This window comes from Lissotriton vulgaris, chromosome 7 (genome assembly GCF_964263255.1).
Source record: "Lissotriton vulgaris chromosome 7, aLisVul1.2, whole genome shotgun sequence".
NCBI lineage: Eukaryota > Metazoa > Chordata > Amphibia > Caudata > Salamandridae > Lissotriton > Lissotriton vulgaris.
The window spans coordinates 1,688,859,765-1,688,881,211 of NC_141695.1; the positions used below are offsets into that span (position 1 = coordinate 1,688,859,765).

The 21,447-nt window shown below is 41.8% G+C and overlaps 1 protein-coding gene across 7 annotated transcripts in view; it reads left to right on the forward strand.

Moving 5' to 3' along the window:
* The window catches only part of MYT1 (myelin transcription factor 1), a 124,414-nt gene that overhangs the window by 85,118 nt on the left and 17,849 nt on the right, over positions 1 to 21,447 (forward strand). For 5 of the 7 annotated variants that reach the window (XM_086932793.1, XM_086932794.1, XM_086932795.1 and 2 more), the window contains 10 exons: positions 1,716 to 1,806; positions 2,690 to 2,803; positions 6,092 to 6,306; positions 10,005 to 10,207; positions 11,815 to 12,084; positions 12,950 to 13,104; positions 14,077 to 14,181; positions 16,815 to 16,877; positions 17,028 to 17,096; positions 21,118 to 21,180. In XM_086932793.1, the coding sequence (XP_086788919.1) occupies positions 1,716 to 1,806; positions 2,690 to 2,803; positions 6,092 to 6,306; positions 10,005 to 10,207; positions 11,815 to 12,084; positions 12,950 to 13,104; positions 14,077 to 14,181; positions 16,815 to 16,877; positions 17,028 to 17,096; positions 21,118 to 21,180 (1,348 nt within the window). The remainder of the gene's footprint in view (positions 1 to 1,715; positions 1,807 to 2,689; positions 2,804 to 6,091; positions 6,307 to 10,004; positions 10,208 to 11,814; positions 12,085 to 12,949; positions 13,105 to 14,076; positions 14,182 to 16,814; positions 16,878 to 17,027; positions 17,097 to 21,117; positions 21,181 to 21,447) is intronic. The other 2 variants (XM_086932797.1, XM_086932796.1) reach the window with 2 other exon arrangements.

Here is a 21,447-nt window from a genome sequence, read left to right on the forward strand (position 1 = left end):
CTAGCTCTTATGCCTTGTCCTTCTGTTAGTGTCTGTTGTCCTAGGGGTTAGGGCTGCTGACTGGAGCATGGGTGCACCCGTGGACGACATGGCTGTATATTGCACCCATTAGGAGCAACATTTATCCGATCGTCCAGGGTATCTCAAGTTATTTTGCTGCATTAAGCAAAGAATACTTTTTCCACCCCCTTTTTTCCTGGGTGCCTTTCCAAACCTAGTTCAAACACTGCAGACCTACATGATGCTAGAACCACTCAGCAAGTGGCACAAAAGGCAAGGCACTGTAAAACGTGTATTGAATCCTCCCTACTAGTCTTTTCTACTTGTATTATTTGCAAGTAAATTGGATTAATTGTATTGCCATACAAGGGTAATCAGAGTGAGCTCTCTGTAATTCCCGACAAACCAGTGCCTCTGCCTTAGCAAATCTGACTTGCAACTAGAACTGTCGGGCTGGCTCTGTCCTAACATTACCAGCCTTTCAAAGGAATCGGTCTGTTTGAAAAACCTCAGATTTATCGAGAGGTCAACTAGCCCCTTGTTGTATGACTTCTCTTTCTTGATCAGGAGGACCACTAGTAAACCTGGAGGACTCCCTCGAGTTCATACAGATTGTAGCCCTTGGAAAGAATGAGGACTCCTCTGGTTGAAACAATGGCGTCATCGGTAGGTAGCCTGCTAGCTAAGTCCAGTGAGTTCACAAGCGATGCCGAATAGTGCTCTGAAACCTACACCCAAGTGCTCCAACCTGTATCATTAGCAGCAGAGAACGTGCTTGCAACCTCTTTGGTATGTACGGCATGCATTAGGTAGTGAACGAAAGGCCTTATGTTGCTTCCACGATCTGAGAGCGGATGTGCCTAGCATACAAACTGAACGCAATATTGTGTACTTATGGTAATGGAGCAATAGGAGGAGAAAAAATAGCCTTATCTGTCATTTTCAAAGGTTGCAGTCCAACAAATAAAGGCAGCTCTGCAGGAGATGAGCAGAGAGAGAGAACCGCTATCTACAGACCTTCAAAGAGGGTGGATGAAAAAGACAGATCATTTGTAAAGGCTACTGATTGAGTTAGCTCTGCAAGTTTCAGTAATTCAGGCGATTACAATTAAAAATGGTGAAGCAAGAAAGGAATCGTATATGTTGTGTTGATAAATAGAGGATAAAAACAGACATTGGCTTGTATAACTAGAAATGAACAAGCAGCATGAACAAAACAGTGTTGACAATGCAGGCAACCAATCCAAGGTTTGCAGAACTGTATTTGCAGGGTCAGGAGATTTTAGAGGACAGGAAAGTAATGTAAAAGCATGCTCAAGAGAAGTGTAATGGAATATCCACTGATTTGTGGAGAAGGTGCTAACTCTGTTGGAGAATCCACTGGCGGACTTTCTTCCACGCTAGGGATAGTATGGTGGATGACATTTCATTTATGGAGTCTCCTCTGGATTTAGCAACAACTTTAGGTATTGTATACTAGCCTAATACCTCAGTTCTATAGAATTCTATACACATCTGTTACCATGGTTATTTGATATGTGATTAATTTTTCCTAGTGGAACAGTTATTTTCTATATTACATTCCAATGGTAGTTCTGAGCATCTCTCTAATGTCCTGTCCCAGTTTCCAAGATTGTAAATGTCACTATGCAGTTCGTATTTTTGAGAGCATCTGAGTTTTAATCTTATCGTATTTGATATTCTACTCTGTACAGTCTTGGCCATGCATGAAAATGTGCTAAAGTGCCCAACGCGGGGATGCACAGGACAAGGACACGTGAACAGTAATCGCAACACGCATAGAAGGTACGGTATTTGAAAAAAGGCCATTCAATCTGTCAGTACATCATATACACTTTTAGCGTTTCTTTCTCATAACTATAGATTTAACTAAACCAGAAAAACAAAACAATAGGAAAACGCAAAAAAGGTTTTTCTGGTTCTTTTACCACTGCAGGGTACATTGAGTAATACATGTGTTAGATACATTATTTGTGTCCCTCAAATACTACGTTACTGTGAAAGGTGAGCTAGCTTGTAGTTTGTCACATGTACACGTATGTTATATCTCACTCCTGATCCAAGGGTGTAAAGCAGCTAAAGAACATAGCTGAGAAGGAGGTGTGACAATCTTTAGCTGTCCCGAAGTGCTTTTAAGACTTTACTAATCGCCCGCTGGGCATTTGTAATCACTAGCATTGATGGAAATGACAGCTGACTAGATGTGGATTGTGCTGGACATGTAGAGCTGCATTGAAGACAATTCTAGGCATATCTTGGACCTTTTTAAATGTGTCTGTTAATTTCAGTTATTTCTTAACCCGATTGTCTTGATCTTCCCTTATTCTTTTTGCTAAAGGCACATAATATAGTAAACAAACCCCGGCCACTGCAACTCAATCAAGTAGAAACCACCTGCATCTGGTAAACTGGAATTTCCACCAGGGCAGTTGCTTTGCTTTGCTTCATCCACAAATAACGGTTGATAAGTGGCTGATGGGGGCAGGAAACCTTGCATGGGGGTGCTAGGTAGAAGCAGTGTGGCCCAGATTAAGGTTCTGGATTATGGCAATGGAGATTTTATTTCACAGTTTCCCCTTAGATTGATGTTTCACTTGTCTGCAGAATATAATGATTGTCTTCCTGGACCCAGGTTGCTCTCCTTTAACTCTGCTCTTATTCCTTGCAGCTTATCGGGGTGTCCTATTGCAGCTGCTGAAAAACTAGCCAAATCCCACGAGAAGCAGCCGACACAGCCAGGAGATCTGACGAAGAGTAGCTCCAACTCGGACCGGATACTCAGGTGTGGATCTGCAAGTCGCTTGCTTAAGATTGGGAATACAACAAAGCTAGGCAATCAATTGACTCACTGCCTACGGCTTTTTAATGGCCCCCAATCTGAGCTGTTCATCTGTTAGTCTTCTTGAATACTTTTTTGTTCGAACAGGTGGCAGTTTGAACTAAGAACATGTAGTTATGGCGCATTAATTCACCAAAGGCTACATTTACACAACTGAATTCCCTCTCAGTTGTGCTAGAAGACTGAACACCAAATCATGCTTGGCTGAAAAGCTGCTCTGTCCTACCTATCCACAAGAGTAATGCTTCCAAAGATGTGCAGCGCATGTGTTATTATCTCTCTCTGCCGTGTTGTCAGTGGTGTGGCAACCGAATCTTACAGTAGTGATGGTGTCAAGCTAAGGTAAAACTTAACAGCCACATACAGCACCATCAGCAAGTGGGTACTATATGGTAGAGGTTGCCTTTACAAGCATCAAATATGGCCACACATTGCAAGGTTAATTGTGAAAAGTCTCTGTCCCAGCTCTGTTCACTTACTGCTCAATACAATAGCACTGATTGACCCTTAGTCATCCTTTTCCAACCTCTGGTTGTCTGTTGGCAGCCCTGACTTGAAATAGGTTATTGGAATTGTTTTCTACCATTCTTGACTAAGCTTCATAAGGAGACTTGGGCTTTTATTCCGAAGTGCTTGCTCTTTTTAGATAAGAGAGTTTATTAGTTCATCTGTGAAATACTAGATAAAGTAAACCTGCATGGAAGTTTATGTTGTGAACTAAAATTGCAGTACATTTACAGAAGTGAGTACGCTTACAGATTTACACATGTAAAACATTGTTTAAAACATTACTTAACAAGTCGGTTGTAAACAATAGCTATGGCTTTCTAACAGCTCCAGAGTCACAAGACCTGATTCACAAAGGACCTCCGCACTTATTGCAGAGGACCCGCAGTCGTGGGGAAATCTCAGCTATTGGGGTGAAATCTCTGCAATGAGAATACCATTTCGGAGATTCCGTCCAGAGTGCGGAGATTCCCCCCACCCTGCAGCGCCTACACCCGAGTGCGGAGGTCCTTTGTGAATCAGGCCCACAGTTTGGAAATTGAGGCTCTGGAAACAAAGGGAGAATTAAGAATTTAAGTTAAGTTCATGGTTGTTTTACCCGACAAGCCCCCACCACCCGCCCACACTGCTTAGAGACAAGTTACTATATATACTCCATGGACTATTCGTACTTAGTAAAGGATTTATATCATGCACCAGTCTGCAGTGTCCTGGTCGTAGCCTCATGTGAGCCTAGCACTTGAAAACGAACACAACCTATGTGAGATGTACACCTGGCATATGTATTAAATGGGATACCAACCACTTTGCTGCTAATTGCCTCTTGATTTGGTCTGCTCTGTTTTGGTATTTTAAAGTAAAGCTAGAGGCGTAACAGCGTTTTCCTGATGGCTGGATGTAGTCCATTTTTATATAACTCAAATGATCCCTTTCTTACTTCACCCGCCAAGATGGAACCACAAGTCATTGACCAAAGTCCAAACTTACACACACGCACTTCCAGTTTTACCCTGGTCTTGTTAAGTGGCTGGTAAGGTGAGAGTTAGATTGTTTTCTATTTCTCTAATGTTAGTGAAGCTTGGCACTGGATGACAGTATTTATGTCTCTCTAGCTCCAAATCGTGTATACTAAACACATCTCCATTATTTAAGATTTGGGCATTTCCGGTTCTCTCTTATGTTTGTGAAGCAGTACTTCTTGGATTGCTTCACTTGTTTTTCAACTGTTGCAAGTAGTGAAAAATAGCTGCATTTTGAGATAAATTTGGAGCCAAAAAATGAGTAGTAAGACAGCGGAAACCTGGGTGGTTACGCTCACCTTAACTGGCATGTTTGTTGAGTAATTTTCAGAAAATATGAAAATGTTTAAAATTCATTTTTAATTTGAAAACTCTTACCACACATTCTTTTACTTTTATGTAATTTAGTAACATATGAAAAATACATTAACGTTTTTGGTTTCCACCTATTTGAAATATTCCCAAGACATTATTTTATACAAATACTGCAGTAATCAGATACAGTCATAGATACTGAAAGTGGGGCTCTACTTAGCTGGTATGCTCAGAATGGTACTCATGTAATCTCGATCACCCCCATACAACTGCTAAAGGACGTATTGGCTCCCCAAAAATTCGGCTGATATATAGTTTATTTTGGAGGCAGTTATCTGTTTAGTGCGCCTTAGCCTATGGGACACTGTGGGTTGAGTGGTTTAATGACTAGCTTCTATGGGCTGCCCCATAAAGTAGTTATGTTACTGTATAGACAAAGGCCAGTGAGTGATTGTCTCAAAGATACTTGATGTTTTGAAACCCAGACTGATTGTCCCTTCCAATAGACATGGCATTGAGTGGACGAAGGTTGAGCTAGTTGGCACCTCTAAAAGATACAGTGCGCTACTGGCAAAGTGCCAAGACAGTCTGTCCTCCGAAAGTTGAGGTGTTTTATAGCACAGATTTGTGATCTCTTTCAGGGAACGTGGTATTCTTTTTGAAAAGGCCAGAATAGTTGCTTTTTACAGCAAGGTATTCTGTACCCAGCAGTGTTTGCCACCTCCAAGAGATGTGATGTTCCATAAGAAAGTCTAGAATGGTTGTATTTTTACTAAATATGGTGTCTCTCAGGTAAAGGCCAGAATGAGTGTATATTCCAAGAGACTACTTCATATTGATTGTCTCTGCCAGTGTTATATTGGTTGCTCCACCAGCTGACAACACATGGAGAAAGACCCGTCTTGCTTGGACAAATCCTATCGATGATTTTAGTATTTCTCCCACACAATATAATAATTTCATGGACTCATCTACAGTGTTCATTGCTCTTCCATAATTGTACTTATGAAGGACTGCCTCCAACTTAAAGGTGTACAAACATTAAATTTTTCATATGATGGAAATGGATTGCCCTTTCCTTCTGGAATGGTAGTCTTCCAAATGATGTGGGGCTGACTGACAGGCAAAGGCACCGCGTTTCCTGAGGGAACAGTCTTTCAGCCTTTCTTCTATATGCAGGGGTTAACCTACCCTGAGCCTTGACCGTCCAAAAGTTCATCTCCACCAGTCAGGATAAATCTGCATTAATTATAAGCATGAGGGCGACATGCTTTTTTTATTCATTCAGTGTATGTATTGATTGCCACCTTAATGAGCGCCCTACGACAGGTTGCAATCTCTTCTAAGAGATAAGTATTATTAACAGTTGCTTTCTGTGCCCATCTTGCAGGCCCATGTGCTTCGTGAAGCAGCTGGAGATTCCACAGTATGGAAACTACCGCCCAAACGTGGTGCCTGCCACCCCCAGGGCCAACCTGGCCAAGGAGCTGGAGAAATATTCCAAGGTCACCTTCGATTATGCAAGTTTCGATGCTCAGGTTTTTGGCAAGCGCCTGATCGCCCCAAAGGTTCTGCCAAGTGATGCCTCGCCCAAGGCCCTTAAGTGTAAGTTGGAGGATTTTCTTGGGAACTTTCTCATGCAAAGTGAATATAATCAAATGCATAGCTTTTAGCAGCTGATTAGGTTAACACTGCTTCCATTTCTGTTTCCGCTGTAGCACTGGATTTAGTTTACACCTTTCCTTTTTCTCTTGCACTATGATTACCTCCCGATTTCTGCTCCATGGCCTTTTCAATTCATTGCTCTTAGGCAGTTACCACAGTGTAACGCTGAGAACAATTTCTTTATGTGTTTTCCGCAACGCATCTCATTTAGTGAACCAATGTTATGAAAACAACCTATGCTAAAACAAGCCCTGTTTCACCCCAGGATTTGTACCCCTTAAGGTTTCCACAGTCACTCTGAAAAAATAAGAACATTTTGGAAAGCTTGTGCCTCTAAAAAGTTGCTAGGAGCATTGTTGGGTCTCTCTCTTTTCAAGAATTAGCACACAATGAACCTCCATCCATGCAGACAAGGTTCGCACTGGGATCCACTTTAAGATCTCACCATATGGAGGGGATATTGACGCTTGTCAGGGTGCTCTCTTACTTTACCAGTGTGATCCAAATACTAGAAAATCACACGATTCACGTAGTACTAAAGGTTTCAGACCCTTGACCCTCTATGCAGCCCCAGTGCTGCAGTCTCTAAAGAGCAGGGTCATCAACTATTATTTTCCTCCTATTAGGAAATTCCAATTAAGTAGTTTTTCATTTGCATCCCGAGCTTCTGGGACCTGCAATCTGCGTTGCCTTTACCCCTACAAGCACCTGATGCACAGATCATATATTATAAGAACATAAACAACCAGCGCAATTAATCTATAGGAGGGGTGTTGTGATGGAGATGGGAAGAATAACACTAACGTCAGAGAATATATATAATCAAGTCCGTATTGAGAACCCATTGAAAGATAAACATAGAAACCAAAGTGAGTTTTTGACACTCACATTAGTTTAAATTGAATAGCCTCTGCATACTGTGGAAAGTATTAAATAAGGAAACTCCCAAATGTGTTTTCTGGAGTTTTTGTGTTTCATGAAATTTCCACAGCTTGCTTTTATACTCCATGGAGCAGATGTTTATAGCTTGAAATGCTTCTTTCCACCAGCTATTTATCATGATTTTCCAGAAGGCAGAGCTTCCTTGATGATTAATGTGAGTGAGAGTTGAACATTCACTTTGAACTCTCCAGGAGCCGGCCTGCCAGGTACCTGCTGCCCAATAAGGAATTTATCAATATCAGCCATGCCCACCAAGCATATGTCAACTCTTGCCACCTGTGAGTCTCCCCAACCCACAAATATCCTTAACCCGCCGACATGGCATTTGTCGCAACTATCCTTAGTTCCACCACTGCCTACCAGAAGCCCAACCTAAGCCAACTAGGATTGTTCCTCTTGTGTCAAAGAACCTTCGGTGGCCTAAGGAGGCACCATCCCAGATCCTCACAAACATGCATCGGACTCAACAGGCAATTACCTCCTAAATTTGGCCAAATGTTGGGGTCGGAACTGACTCATGGTAAGGAAGGCCAAGACAGCCTCTTTTGATATGTTACTGCAGGATGTTCTACATTCAGAAAAGTAGAAAGCAGCCCTTAGTGTTTGCTTTTTGCATCAGTTATTTCCTTTTTCTGAACTCCCCAAAAACTCGAAGGGAAATGCAAAATTCCAGACAATAATAAAACTTGACTCCAGTTCCTGTTTGGGGATCTTTACGTGAGAACATGGTTCGCTGAATGCTACAGATGACATTCTCATCAAAGATATAGCAGGGTCTTGCTAGCATACCATTTCATGATCCTGACACACCAGCTGTCCCCCTTCCTGTCGGCCAAGCGGTGGTCACCCGTATTAAGGCTCGAACAAACCTGATCCTACCATTGCATTGTACAGTGGCAGTCTGCGCAACCGTTACTGTCGTCCGAGGTTAAGACTGATGGAAAACCCATTTCTCTTCCAAGCCAAACAATTCATGCACCTAATAGGTGGTGTGATTTTCAATATGAACAGATGATTTCCAAGTAATTGTCCTGACAAAACGAATTTCAGCGAAGTCCCCTTGGATAAGCCCCGCTATCTGACTCGCCACTTACTGAAATATAATTTGCTCAGACCGTACCAGAGGAATCCATGCAAAATTCTGGCAACGTACCTGAGGGTGGCTGAAAAATGTTCTTATACTATTGAAAATCCTTCTTTTTCGCTCACAACTGTTAAGGAAAATAATACCAATATATAAGAAAATTAACAACACATCGAGACATTGAGTTCGAATCAATGAGGTAACAAAGCAGATCAATGCGAAAAGGGATGCAGAGGAAGGCTCCAAATCTCCTGCTATTTTGAAGTGATTTTCTCAGGCAGCGACTCCGAGGCTGAGCGTAGAGAAATGTGTTAATTAAAACATAAAAACACATAAAAAGATGAAACGTGGATGCCCCCTGCGTTCAACAGAACCGCGTTGTTTAGCTGTGCAAATTCCACGGATCCTACTTTTTCTTATTAAATTAGTTTTCTTTGTGGTTTTGATTACAAGTTAAACTTTCTGAAACAGAAGCTTGAGCAATATATTAAAAGATGTACGTGTTGTCACTATTTGCATAAAGCCGCCGAGTTGCATGAGGGAAAGCAATCCAGTGCACTCATCAGATACGCATTACGCCACAGATAAAATTAGTTTCAAAATCATGCCCATTTCGAAGTATTGAATGCTGAGATTCCAAATTTGAACAGTGCTTGCAATTTTAAATAACTGATTTAAAGGTACAAAACCGAGTAACACTAAAATTAAAACACAGTCACATTTCGAAAAGTAAGAAGTAAGTGTATGTTTCAAAAAGGTAACAGTTTCTAAAAAAGAAAGCATAACATATATTTGAGGAATGCTGTAAAGAGTGACTGCAGATTGTATTTTCATACGAGACTCTGCAGAATTTCACCTGTTTTTCACTTAAAAATGCACATTTTTAAGTGCAGGATAACTACAAATTGAAATGGCATGTTAGCACAAAAATGAAAGTATTCATATTCCCAGTGGTCATCTATACCTTTGCTACCCCTCCCCTTTTGCCACATATTTCTTTTGCTTCCCATCTATGTCTCCTTTTTTACTGACCCTAAGCGCCTGGAAGCTTTCTGCGGCATTATTTAAAAACAGGAACACTTATTAAACACTTTCAAGCCAGGGTAGAGAGCTGACCAGAGTAAAAACATTATTCCCAATGCTGAAAGAGAGTCTGGTACAGCAGGCACCTTCTCCCAAGAGAGGCACTCTTTCCATGGAGGTTAGATGGGCCAAGGGCTCTTTAGTAGGGTATTTATTAATATTTGCAGACAGTCATGCGCACAAACATAAAGGTCTGTGCTAACCAGAAAGCTCAGGTTCTCATAGTTCTATATCAAACGTGGTCAGCAAATGACCATGATTATCACCTCCCTTGTGCCTTCGTTTAAACTATTGCAATTAATTCCTCTGTCCTTGAGAACCCTCTTTGCCGAAATGAAGCAATAGTAAGAAGTGTTGATTGTGTGATCTTGTTTGGGAAGAAATCTTCTCAAGAATCACAGACAATCTTTTTCTGGGGACATAATTCCCTACTCCTGGGCCCATTTTTATTCACTGGGCGTCTGTACACTTGAGGAAACGGACTGAGGATTTTCAATCCTGTACCAATCCTCTGTACTCTTTTTTGCAGCCAAATCTTTTCCAAAGGCCCCCTCCCCCAGCCACAGCCCTTCCAGCAGTTACATGAAGAGCACCTCTTCCTCCTCCACAGGCTTCGACTACACGCATGACGCTGAAGCTGCGCACATGGCTGCCACTGCCATCCTCAACCTGTCTACCCGCTGCTGGGAAATGCCGGAGAATCTCAGTGCAAAGCAGGATCATCCAGGCAAGGTAGGCGAAACACAAAACTTCTGGGGGATCCATGGCTGGGCTAGAAGTCACCTAATGTTCTATGTCTGGTTGTAGCCCCTAAAGAAGCACAATATAGTAATTGTGGAAATACTGAGAGGCAGCTTTGGATGACAGTCACCTTCTAGGAAGTATCAGGGTGTGCATGAGCATCTGATGAAGCAGCTTGAGCTGGAAGGAGAACTTTCCATTTGGTGTCTCGAACAAGGGATTGCATTCTTGCAGAGTATGTGTCCAAGGGTAGAGCTCATAGGAAGTATCTGTATATTGGGCAGACTTTGTAGCGAGATACCTGAGCTCTGGCACAGAGGTAGAAAGGGTAACTGGACCAATAGATTTCACATTTTAAGCAGCTTTCACGTGTTTGAGAGCTTCTTCACTAAAGAGTGGGGCTATAGTGTTGTGATGTTAGTACATGGATGTGTGTGCATGTGTATGATTGTTATCGATATATATGTAAAGAAAGCACTGCTGTGTAGGTACTTGAGTGGAAGGAGGTCAGTGCGGATAGAGGGGCATAGTGATGCTCACATAGATACTTCGTTTGCTGATGTCATCACCCAGCCGTGGTTCTGTTGTTACCGCATTCATTTCTATGAAGGACATAACATCTTATTTGACAAAGGGAGGCTGATGGCGGAGGCATCTTACTGTTGGCCACCGAACAGCACTGGCGATCCATTTGTCTCCTTCTTCAGGCCTAATCTTGCATTTTTGGAGAAAGTTTGTGGTGGCACACATCCTGCTCATTTGTTGACATTGTATTCTACTTGATCCGACTACTTCCACCATATGCCGATAGCTGTAATTAGTTATATAAAGTGAGTTTTCCTTTCTCCATTGATTATGCTGTCAGCTTACGATCCCATGGAACTGGTACTGACTTCATACATAGATGTGTTGTTTGCTTCATGGCTTTAAAGGCAGCCTCTGAAGACTATGTTGAAGTTAATTACATGCCCTTTCTAAGGGGCAAGAAGGAAGCAGCATCAGACCGTAAAAAGTGACTGAATTTTTCTACATGCGCATGGGTAACTGGTTTTCCTCACAAGGAGGTGTGATCTTACTGCCCATGACACAAGAACTTAAATGTTCGTTAGGATTTGATGGTCCACGTATAATGTAGAGCACGGATAAAGAAATGGTTTGATTGTAGTAAGTGGATGGTATATAAGAAGTAGATGGACTAATAGAGAGGCAGGAAGTCAATAGTGTTTTAGCGAGGGAGTGTGGTGTTAGTAAAAGAATGGCAAGGGAATATGATTGAGGGCATGTAACGAGCTGTTTAGAGTGTTGGTACACGTACAAAGAGGAGTATGTAAGGCCTGTAATCGTATTAATTTCTGGGTACAGTTTAATTTTTTTTTCCATTGAATCAGCTCATGGTATTATGAATGCCAACATTGAGTGTGCAGTGAAATCATTCATGCAAATTAAGAACATTATGGCCTAAGAACGCCTCCACTCAGTATTATAGGGTGAATTGCACTGGTTGTGCCCTAACTTGTATGGGCAGTGGGTTTATATGTAGCAAACAATAGCACAGCAGGGATTGTGGGCCAACTGAAGATCTCCCTTTGACGTTTCAGTCTCTAGACATTGAAGTGGATGAGAATGGTACCCTTGACTTGAGCATGAACAAGCAGCGCAAGCGGGACAATGCCTTTCCAAGCAGCAGCAGCTGCAGTAGCAGCCCCAGCATGAAGTCCCCGGATGTGTCCCACCGCCAAAACAGCACCAGTGCCAGCAGCAGTACCATGACATCACCGCAGTCCAGCCAGACCTCGCGGCAGGATGACTGGGACGGCCCCATTGACTACACCAAACCACACCGGCAGAGAGAGGAGGAGCCGGAAGAGGTAGGAAGGTTTTGCAACATCTCGATTGCTAGAGTGATTGTCTAGAGGTACTGTCACCAACCTACAATTATTTCAAAATAACTTCCGTCCTCAGATTCGTTTAACTGCCTCTTGTGCTCTGTTCATTGAGAGGAACAATATTCACCTAGATTTAAAACATGCTTATTGGGAGGTATTTTGATGTCCTCTTTGGTCCTATATTCTTTGAAACTTAGGCTCAGGTTCTCAGTGAGCATAAAAATGATTGGAAAATTGTTAAACTAATCTCCATTAGCATGTATAATACCTCTCCCCGCTCAGGGAATATGTTCTGCGTGTGTTCATAGGTTTGCTTACTTTTTCATGCTTAAAATAAGAAACATGGAAATGTTTGAAGCTTTCCTCCACTGTATTTAAGTTTTAGGTTGCAAAGAAATGTTCAGGACATAAGGCGCGAGTCCAGTGTATCACACACATTAAAGACATCTTCACTGTATGTAAAGAGCAGCCCTTCATAGTTGAAGTTATTAGAAACATTTTTCAATTTCAAGAGAAATTAGTGTCTCTAGGAAACCAAATGAGCAGTGTCTATGCCTATTTTACTCTATAAAATCATACATGGAATAAAGATACCTTCAACAAAATAATGGAGAAAAACAGGTATGATGAAGTCTGCCCTTTGTATTTATGCTCACTACTCAACCCATACAGCTATTGTTGGTCTGAGTTTGGAATTTAACCAATGACTCAGATTTTCCAATTATAACAATATTTTTACTTGACTTTTTTCTCTTTGCCTCTCTGCTTCTCTGTCTCTTTGTCTCTTACTGTCTTTCACTCCCACCCAACTCTGCACTGTCTGTCTTGGCTCCTTTTTGCCATACAGTCTGAACAAGCAGCTGCTTCCTTCTCTTCTTCGGAGGCTGATGATCAGGAAATGCAGGAGGAGAACTTTGAGGACCGTAAATATCCAGGCGAAGTGACATTAACCAACTTCAAGCTCAAGTTCATGTCAAAGGACAACAAGAAAGAACTCCTATCGTGAGTCACAGTCTTTTGACTTAGGACATACAATTGTGTTACTTCTACATTACAAATATGTTTAGAAGAACTCTTAACATGTGCTTTGTTCACTTTCCAACTGTGATGTTCACGCCCAACAGTCCATCTTTAAAAAACTAAGAGCTAGACACATCTTGCCGTCATTCAAGTCTCAAATGAAGAAGATGCATGTTCACCTCATATGGTATTGTGAGGGAAAGGCACATTCTTAAAATGCAGAGTCGTGGCTTGCTCAGATAATTATGTAACTTTGAGCTATTGTTGTTCTTCTTTGAGTTTCACCAAGTAAGACACTTTAGTCATATTTTGGTAGCTTCACACCTGCCTATGAGCATGCAAGGCATCCCAGTCAGTCACAGTATGGTTACCATAGCGAATAACACACAGGGAAAGTTTTTGACTATGTTCTACCAACTCTTATTTTGAGCCAGTATCCACCACACGCCACTAACTTGGTATCATAAGTCACAAACAGAGTAAATATAAAAATTATTAGACCATTTATCTTTAGCCTTACATACATTGTGGTTTTAAATATGTGCAGCATTCCCAAAGGCACAGCATAGTTTCATCCTCCCCCCTCCTTAATTTGGTTTTGAAATGCCCGCATATTAGTGTACACTTTCTGTAGACACTGTGCCAAGGAAGTGGTTTCTTTTCAAATGAATCCTTCAGGTTTTTTTTCCTAGCTTTGGTGGGCCCATGCATGACCACGGGTGCCGTACAATTAGCTAAAACTGCGTAAAGACTTGTCAACTGTACTTAGGCAGTTGCTTGTTCCCTCGCAATCGCAATTCCATGTGTGGTAACTTGTCATGAACCTAAATGAAAAGTGATACAGAACAAGATAGCACAGTCATGTGATGGGGCCTTTGCTTCCTTAACTGACTGACTGGCAGCACACAGATCTCCCACTTAACTTACGTGAAAAATTGATATTCTCCCACCCAGATATTTTGCTGCACAGCGGGATATTCGGCCGATACACGATGGGGGGTACCCCAGTCCAAAAGGGGGCGATGCAGCAAAGAAAGCAGGAGGATCCCTCCTGAATGAGTAAGTTGTAATAATTTGCAAACAAAAAGAAAATGTACATACGTTTTGGCAGTTTCAGGAGACAGCCTTCTGCGGGGACCTGGGAGCCCAGGTCTGCTTGCACCTGACCACATTAGGTATCTGGGTGATTATTATGGGTGGGCGCTTCTGTGTTTTGAAAACAGTCTGGCAGATCCTGGAGGCAATGTACCCCATGGTTCACCTTGCACAGGTGTTTGGGAGATTTTGGCACCACAGATACTCGCTATATGACCTCCCTTTCAGGAATTAATGTTTCTAATGTAAAGTAATTTGATTAATATTGTTTTCCTCTGCCTACACTATGAGCCACAGATAAACATAGATTGAGATTCCATTACCTGAAATGTTTGTGCACTCTAACCTCGAGACTGAGAAACCCAAAAGCCATTTCTGGCTCCTTAAAATGGCACTAATGTTTGTTTTAAAATTGCCACTTGAATTTGGATTTCATTTCAGCTCTTATTTGGACCCACTGCTTTAGGTTGTTTTTTTCTGTTCCTGTTGCCCATGTGTTGGAAAGTAGTTGCCACTCTTAAAGAAAACTGCATTTTTTTAAAAGAAAGCTGCACCTCATACACAAGTTGTAATTATTATTATTTTAAGATTTGCATAACAGCCAGAACAATTAAGGTATGAGGGCGCTTAACATATAACTCAAAATCAAGGAGGCGTGAACGGGGATTACATCAGTAAAGGGAACGGTTAGCTGCAGATAGCCTCCAATTAAAAGGACAAGTATCACCCAGGATAGATTGGAGCAGCAGTCTAATTAAAGAATATTGTCACAGGATAGTAATTGTTATCTCTCCAGGTGAGAGGGAGAAATAACAGTAGGGGATTTAGTCAAGAACCGTTTAAACAAATGAGTTATGAGTTGTTTTCTGAGGGCTAGTAAAGGAGTTAGTGTCCTGAAGGGAGTGAAAAGCAAGTCTGTTGATCATGTAGCCACCAAGAAGGACTGTTTGCTGGTGGTGGATTAATTGAACTTGGGTTCCTCAAGTAGAAGTAATTTCTTGCTTCTTAGACCTCTGTCGCTTATAATGATGGTCTGGAGTTTGACCAAGACCTGTGGAGTGTTGTCAGATGTAGCCTGATAAGTAAGGATGCAGGATTCCTTTGGCAATGATCAATTTGTCTCGCTCAGTTACCGTGATGGGATAATGCAGAAACTAAAGGGGAGCCCGTTAAATCGAAGGCAAATGGATCACATTCTTTATGCACATGTATTGTCAGATATGCTTACAAGCGCGTCTATAAAGTTGATACTCCAAACAAACTTAGAAAAGATGGCTTTTTTAGCAAGGCTAGCACTAAGGTCATCCCTTAAGATTTCTGATCTTGATATATATTGCCAGTTACCAATGCTGAATTAGTGTTTTGCCACAGTTACAAAAAAAAAAGATTATGTGGTATAATTCATACCTTCTTCACTCCAAAGGATTAAATTTACAGGTGGCAACCATGTGTTTCTCGTTCTGGGAAATTGTGTAATGCTATATTTGAGCTGTAAATGCATAAAATATTCTAGAATATAACAAATGTTCCATTAGGAAGCAAGTCCTTACAGAACTAAAAACTCATTCTACTGTGGAGTATGAATCGCACCTATGGTGTTGTCCATTGGCCCTAAGCATTAATGAGTCATGTTTGTCTTCTTTGGTCATACCTATTAAACGGTGTTAGCCATGACTGACCCTACCTAGTAATAGTGAAGTAGCTATAGTTAGTCATATTGGTAAACTGACCAGTATTTTAAGTAGAGATAGTTGTCGATTGTGCCTAGTAACGTTGACCATTGAACATTGTTGACAGCCATTGTTGGTCGTGACCATTAACTATTGCAGTATGCAATTGATGGTCCTGACTTTTAAATATAGTAGACCATTGTTGGCCCTGAACATTAAATATTTTTTTGGTATTTTTTAGTTCTGCACAGTAACTGTTTTATTGGCTCGTTGGTTCTGACAAGTAGTCCTGTCATTGGTCATTTTTGTTTCTGCCCAATGATCCATGTCTCTGGCCACAGACGGGCCTGTCTAATGAAGGTCGGTCCTGAGTGCCATTGTCAGTCCTACTGAGGAATGTATTCTGTTTGTGTCTTTCTAATTTATCCCAAGTTTACTTTAAAGATGGCGTGCTTTAGCTCAGCTTTTCAAGTCATAGCTGTGCAGGAGAAAAGGGTTAGAAAGGTGGTATTCTGTAGTATGGGAACAAAGATTGTTTTAATTTGTGGAAATGTTGAGCCCACATTACCTAAACACAAAAGTCCTCTTAAAATGTAGACTTTTGAGTTAGAGTTTCATCAGTGCAATGCATGCACACTATTTTCAAATGCCCTTTGAAGAAAGCATACTGTCTCCCTAGGCCCAAATTGGGCAGTATGATACTAAAATGTGCTTTCTAAACCCTCTCTTTCATAAAGCAACAATGGGTTGGGAAGAGTTATCACCTGTGACAGGTGCCCTATTGCAACTGCGGGTATTTGTTGCTGAAGTTCCCGTTCTGTAAAACTTTCCACCCCCCTTTAAATATTTAATTTGAGCTCTTTGTCTTTGAAGCTAACCACATCTTTGAAACAAGGAGTTAACCCTTTCTGCATCTTTTTTATTCAGCTGCCCAACCCCTGGCTGTGATGGCAGTGGACACATCACTGGAAACTACGCCTCTCATCGAAGGTTTGTCCCTCCCAATGGTATTCTCCAAAGCTACAGGTCTACAGCGTTTGGGTTTATTTTTTGGGCTTATTTTTTAATAGCGCTGATGGTTTGGTCTATTCTCCCCCCTTTTTTTTGGCTTACCCAGGTATCATATCTCTTCTCTTTCAGTCTTTCTGGTTGCCCTCTTGCTGACAAGAGCCTCAGAAACCTCATGGCTGCTCACTCTGCTGACCTCAAGTATGTTTGCGCTAAACTTGATCTCCTTTCGCCATGTGGCCGTGCTCTAGCTTCTTCCTCTGTCTCCTCCTCTTTTCTTAGTCACGCCAACCAAAATCTACCTACTCAGGCTCCTGTATCTGGACCCACGGTTCCGACCCAGGTCCTTGTCACAATTTGAGGGGTAAATCATGGAATAACCATGGTGGCTATCCAGGATGGAACCAATAACAAAGTCCATATTAAAATAGTCATGGACATACCATCCTCAAAGTCAAATTATACGGGTTTTGCAATGCAAACATGCAAAACCATTTAAATATGAATTTTGGGGGTAAAAAAGGAGGCAAAGCCTGTGAGATCTATTTTAATACAAATACCACAGGTTCAAATCCCAGAGGTCCCCTCAGAATTTCATCTATCTCACAACAATAAAGTGAGCATTAAAATTGACAACATTTGGAATAGTGTTCTTTTAAATGGCTGGATTCTCTTCTTATGCTTATGAAATCCAGTTGGTTAGAAAAATAAGTATTTTTTTGATAAATTGACTCTTCAGACAAACAGCACAAATCATGGGAAACTCATGAAAAAGGGCAAACAGAAATGGCAAGAATGATAGATTTATTTCAGCACCGCTTGGGATGGGTGTGGTGGGGGAGTTGTGATACAAAAAAAAACTACACCCCCAAAGTAACCTCAAAGCTTCCATGATCTTGCAACCAGCCCGCTCACTGCGACAGATTTGATGGGAGAAGTTGGGTTGTGGGCAGATTTTCCGTTGGCAGCTTACTTTTTACTTTCTTACTTTCTCTTCTGCTGTCGTCCCACTTTGTAACATTGTAAGGTAAAGAGATGTGCGGGCTCACTGGTTAGTATCTGATGACCTGGTCCAAATAGGTTGCCATATTCCCTAGTCCTTGTATTTCCTCTTTTTCAGCTGTAAGTTCAAAGGAGATTTTCAAATTGTTCTGAAACTTTTCCAAAGTGTGCTAGGCAAAACATTTTCATCCAGCATTCTTGTAGTTTTTTGGGTGCTGGTACCAATTCCATAGTCAATAAAGTGAGGGTTGGACTAGATGTTGAATGTATTTAGAATGGCAGTGTCTTTCAACCAAAAAGGTATGAGTATGGCCTATGAAGGTTCCCATGTGCAGGTCCTCTAGAAATTACGTTTCGTTTCTTGCTAGTACGTCCTTCTACCAGTAAATGGGCAAGTGAGAACTTTATTTCCCACTGTGACCGACAGCTGGTCTTTGTAATCTTCACGAAGATCCAACAAAGTGCTCTGATGATTAGCACAGGCGTGAGGGGTCCCTGTGTACTCACTCTGGAGAACGCCATAGAATGAGAAGCAGAAAAACAAGCAGCTGCCGCAGGAGTGAGTTTGTATAACCAAAAGCCAGAGACGTTTTAAGGTGTGGGCAAAGTTGGCAATTGCCCAGAGCCGCCCGCTTCTAAGGGCCCGCTGATGAACTTTCTCTCTAGCTCGTTCCTGTTTATTTTGGTATCTTATTCTTTAATGTATAATCAAATATGATTAGGCAACATAGGGCTTGAATTAGGAAAAAAGGGTAGAAAAATGTGAATTTATTCCAAACAGGGGTCCTTAAAATATTTCTTGGCCAGGGCTCTCAAAATCCTTAAGCTGTCACTGCCAAGAGCAGACTCAGTTGTAGATTTGGGTATGTAGTGAATGTGCTGTGATGTAAGCACTTTGAGGCACATGTAATTGGTGCCCTAAAATGAAATGAATTGATTTCAGTGTTTGTATCTACTGCATGATTGGAGAAATGTGAAGGGGCCACACAGGCACACAAGGTAGGGAAACCATTGAGTTACACCATAGACCATCTGACTGACCATTGGATTGGATTACACACTAGGGTCAAGATGGATCAGAAGGGTGGTGCGGTATAGGGGTCCTGTTGCATGTGACACATGGCTGATGAGCCTTAGGAACCACAGTGGCTTCACGAAGTATCATTTGGTTACACATACATTTTACCTGCAAAAACACGATTTTGATCCCAGTCTTGGTTTGTGATTGATCTGTGTATTCAGTCTGTGGTTGAATTGAGTTTGTCTCAACCCTATTCATTGTGGGTTTAAGTAAAAGAAGGATGACGCAGTTGACAGTTTAGTCTGGTCAAAGGACACTCAATAAATAAGGCGTTCAGTAGTAATGCATGCCTCAGTGATGATTGGCCCGAATTGTATATTTAGTACACTGCTGGGGTGAGCAAAGCCATTAAAAGAAGGCTTGCTCCCGCCTGTATCTATTAAGGAACAGAAAACCACCTGTCACTCATTTCTAGGTCAGTGTAGATTTGGCTTACTACGATTCTCACAGTGATTTGCAAATATCCCCCAATTACAAGATTCTCTTTTGCAGTTTGAGTAAGCCCAAGACATCTCTTTACACTTCACTTCCTTACATGCAGGACTTCAACACTGGGAATACTCTTCCTGCATTGCCAAAGACCATGTGCCAGGATCGTCTAGCAAAACATAACCAATTATTTCCCAATAAATATCTTGGCTTTTTCTTCAGATAACAGACGGCAGACTGTTAAAATCCGTAAAACAGATCCTGGGACATGAGTCAAAAGCAATCTATGTTTTTGTCCCTCATAAGATACGTGCATGCTGGGTCCTGTTTTGCAATAGTCTGTATGTTTGATGTATTTTATATTAACCCTGAATTGTTTACAGGCTCCAACTCCGATTCTCACAGACAACATATGTTGACAAAAGTACCAGGCACACCTGCATGCCTTCTTGAAATCTGGGTTCGTTGTAGTATAGGGCTTACAAATTTTCGTTCAGTGATGTACTTTAATGCTGCTAGTTAGGGTCAGTAGAAGTAGGTGAGTCAAGGGTTCATCAGATACACATTGTCTTTCACCGCTATTGTTAAAGGGACAGAGTATGACCTGGTAGCCTTCGTCTCTGTGACCAATCCACTTGTCTCTGTGGCCGAGGCAACAGAGCACATTGGCTTGAGCATAATATTACTTCTGGGATACAGAATCCACCATTTCTGTGGATGAAGATCACACAATTTTCTTGGGATGATGTACAGAGATCCATACAGTCAGGGCTGGACTCGCCTTTTATTCCATCAGGCATTTATCCGGGTGGCTGGAGCCCACTGTTGGTGTCTCTGTCACTTTACCTAGCTCTCCGAAATTAATTGCAGGCACCACAGGGGACTTTAAGAGAGAGAGAAAATGAAAGATCAGAGAGAGAGAGGGGGAAAAGAAGAGAGAGAGAGTTTAAAAATGGATAGTAAGAGGACAGGTAGGGGGCGGGGCTTGTTTGAGTATTTTAACAGGGCTGTTTTTGGCACCCCAGTTAGGCCTTGCTTACATTTGAGGCCTCTGGTTCTGACGCCACAACCTCCATTGCTTGGTGTTGGGCAATGGATTATCTCTTCTTGTGCTGCAAGCCGTGTTTGCCAACTCCAGTGCTTGTAGCACAGCATTTCTCTCTCTATATGGTACCAGTAGTGCGGGTAGTATGGAGTCTGCAATTGCTAGACCTGCAAGTCGCATTGACTGCAGAATGCAGCTCATCACATCAGATCCTCGCGCCTCTAAAATACAGATCCTGACATGTGCATGAGCAAAGACTCCACACATATCAGACGTAGAATTTTCAAACGCTGACATAGTTCTCAGGGACACCAGACCTAGTCGGACCACCACTCAACCTGCTCTTCTTCAAGAAGCCCTCACACCAATCTCAGCTGAAGAGTTTCTACAACTCCAAAAGCATTAATAGAAGAAGTTTAGCTATTGGCAGTCATAAATATGCCCACCAGGGTGTATCAGTAGGCAGTTTGTAGAATACATTTTCCTTATGGTGTGGGGAAGAGTGACTTTAAAATAAGCAAAGGAAACCGAGTTGGATGGGAATTTAGGAACATTGTTAAGCCCATCTCTATTTGGTAGGATTTGATGGCCTCATGCTGAATGCAGTCACATTACGCCATTGTGCACCTTACCCCTCCTAAATCCTTCGGTGTGTTTTTCCTTAGGTGCCCTACACCCGGCTGCGATGGCTCCGGTCACATCACAGGAAATTATGCATCGCATAGAAGGTGAGTCTTCGGGTATAACTGTCTTTTTTATACAGGGTATTGTAATAAATCACTCACCTTTATCAGCAGCATATACATCAGCTGGAGCATGAACAAAGTAAAATTATGTTTCCTGAGCTGCAGTTCCATGCATGCATATTTCTTATACATTTGTTGGGGTTACTTTACTAAAATACTAAGTTCCTGTTTTAGAGTTTGGCGGACAAGGTACTTGCAAACTTGATGGAGTACTGTTTCCGCAAAACCCTCGGTCTGCGTGCCTCATTT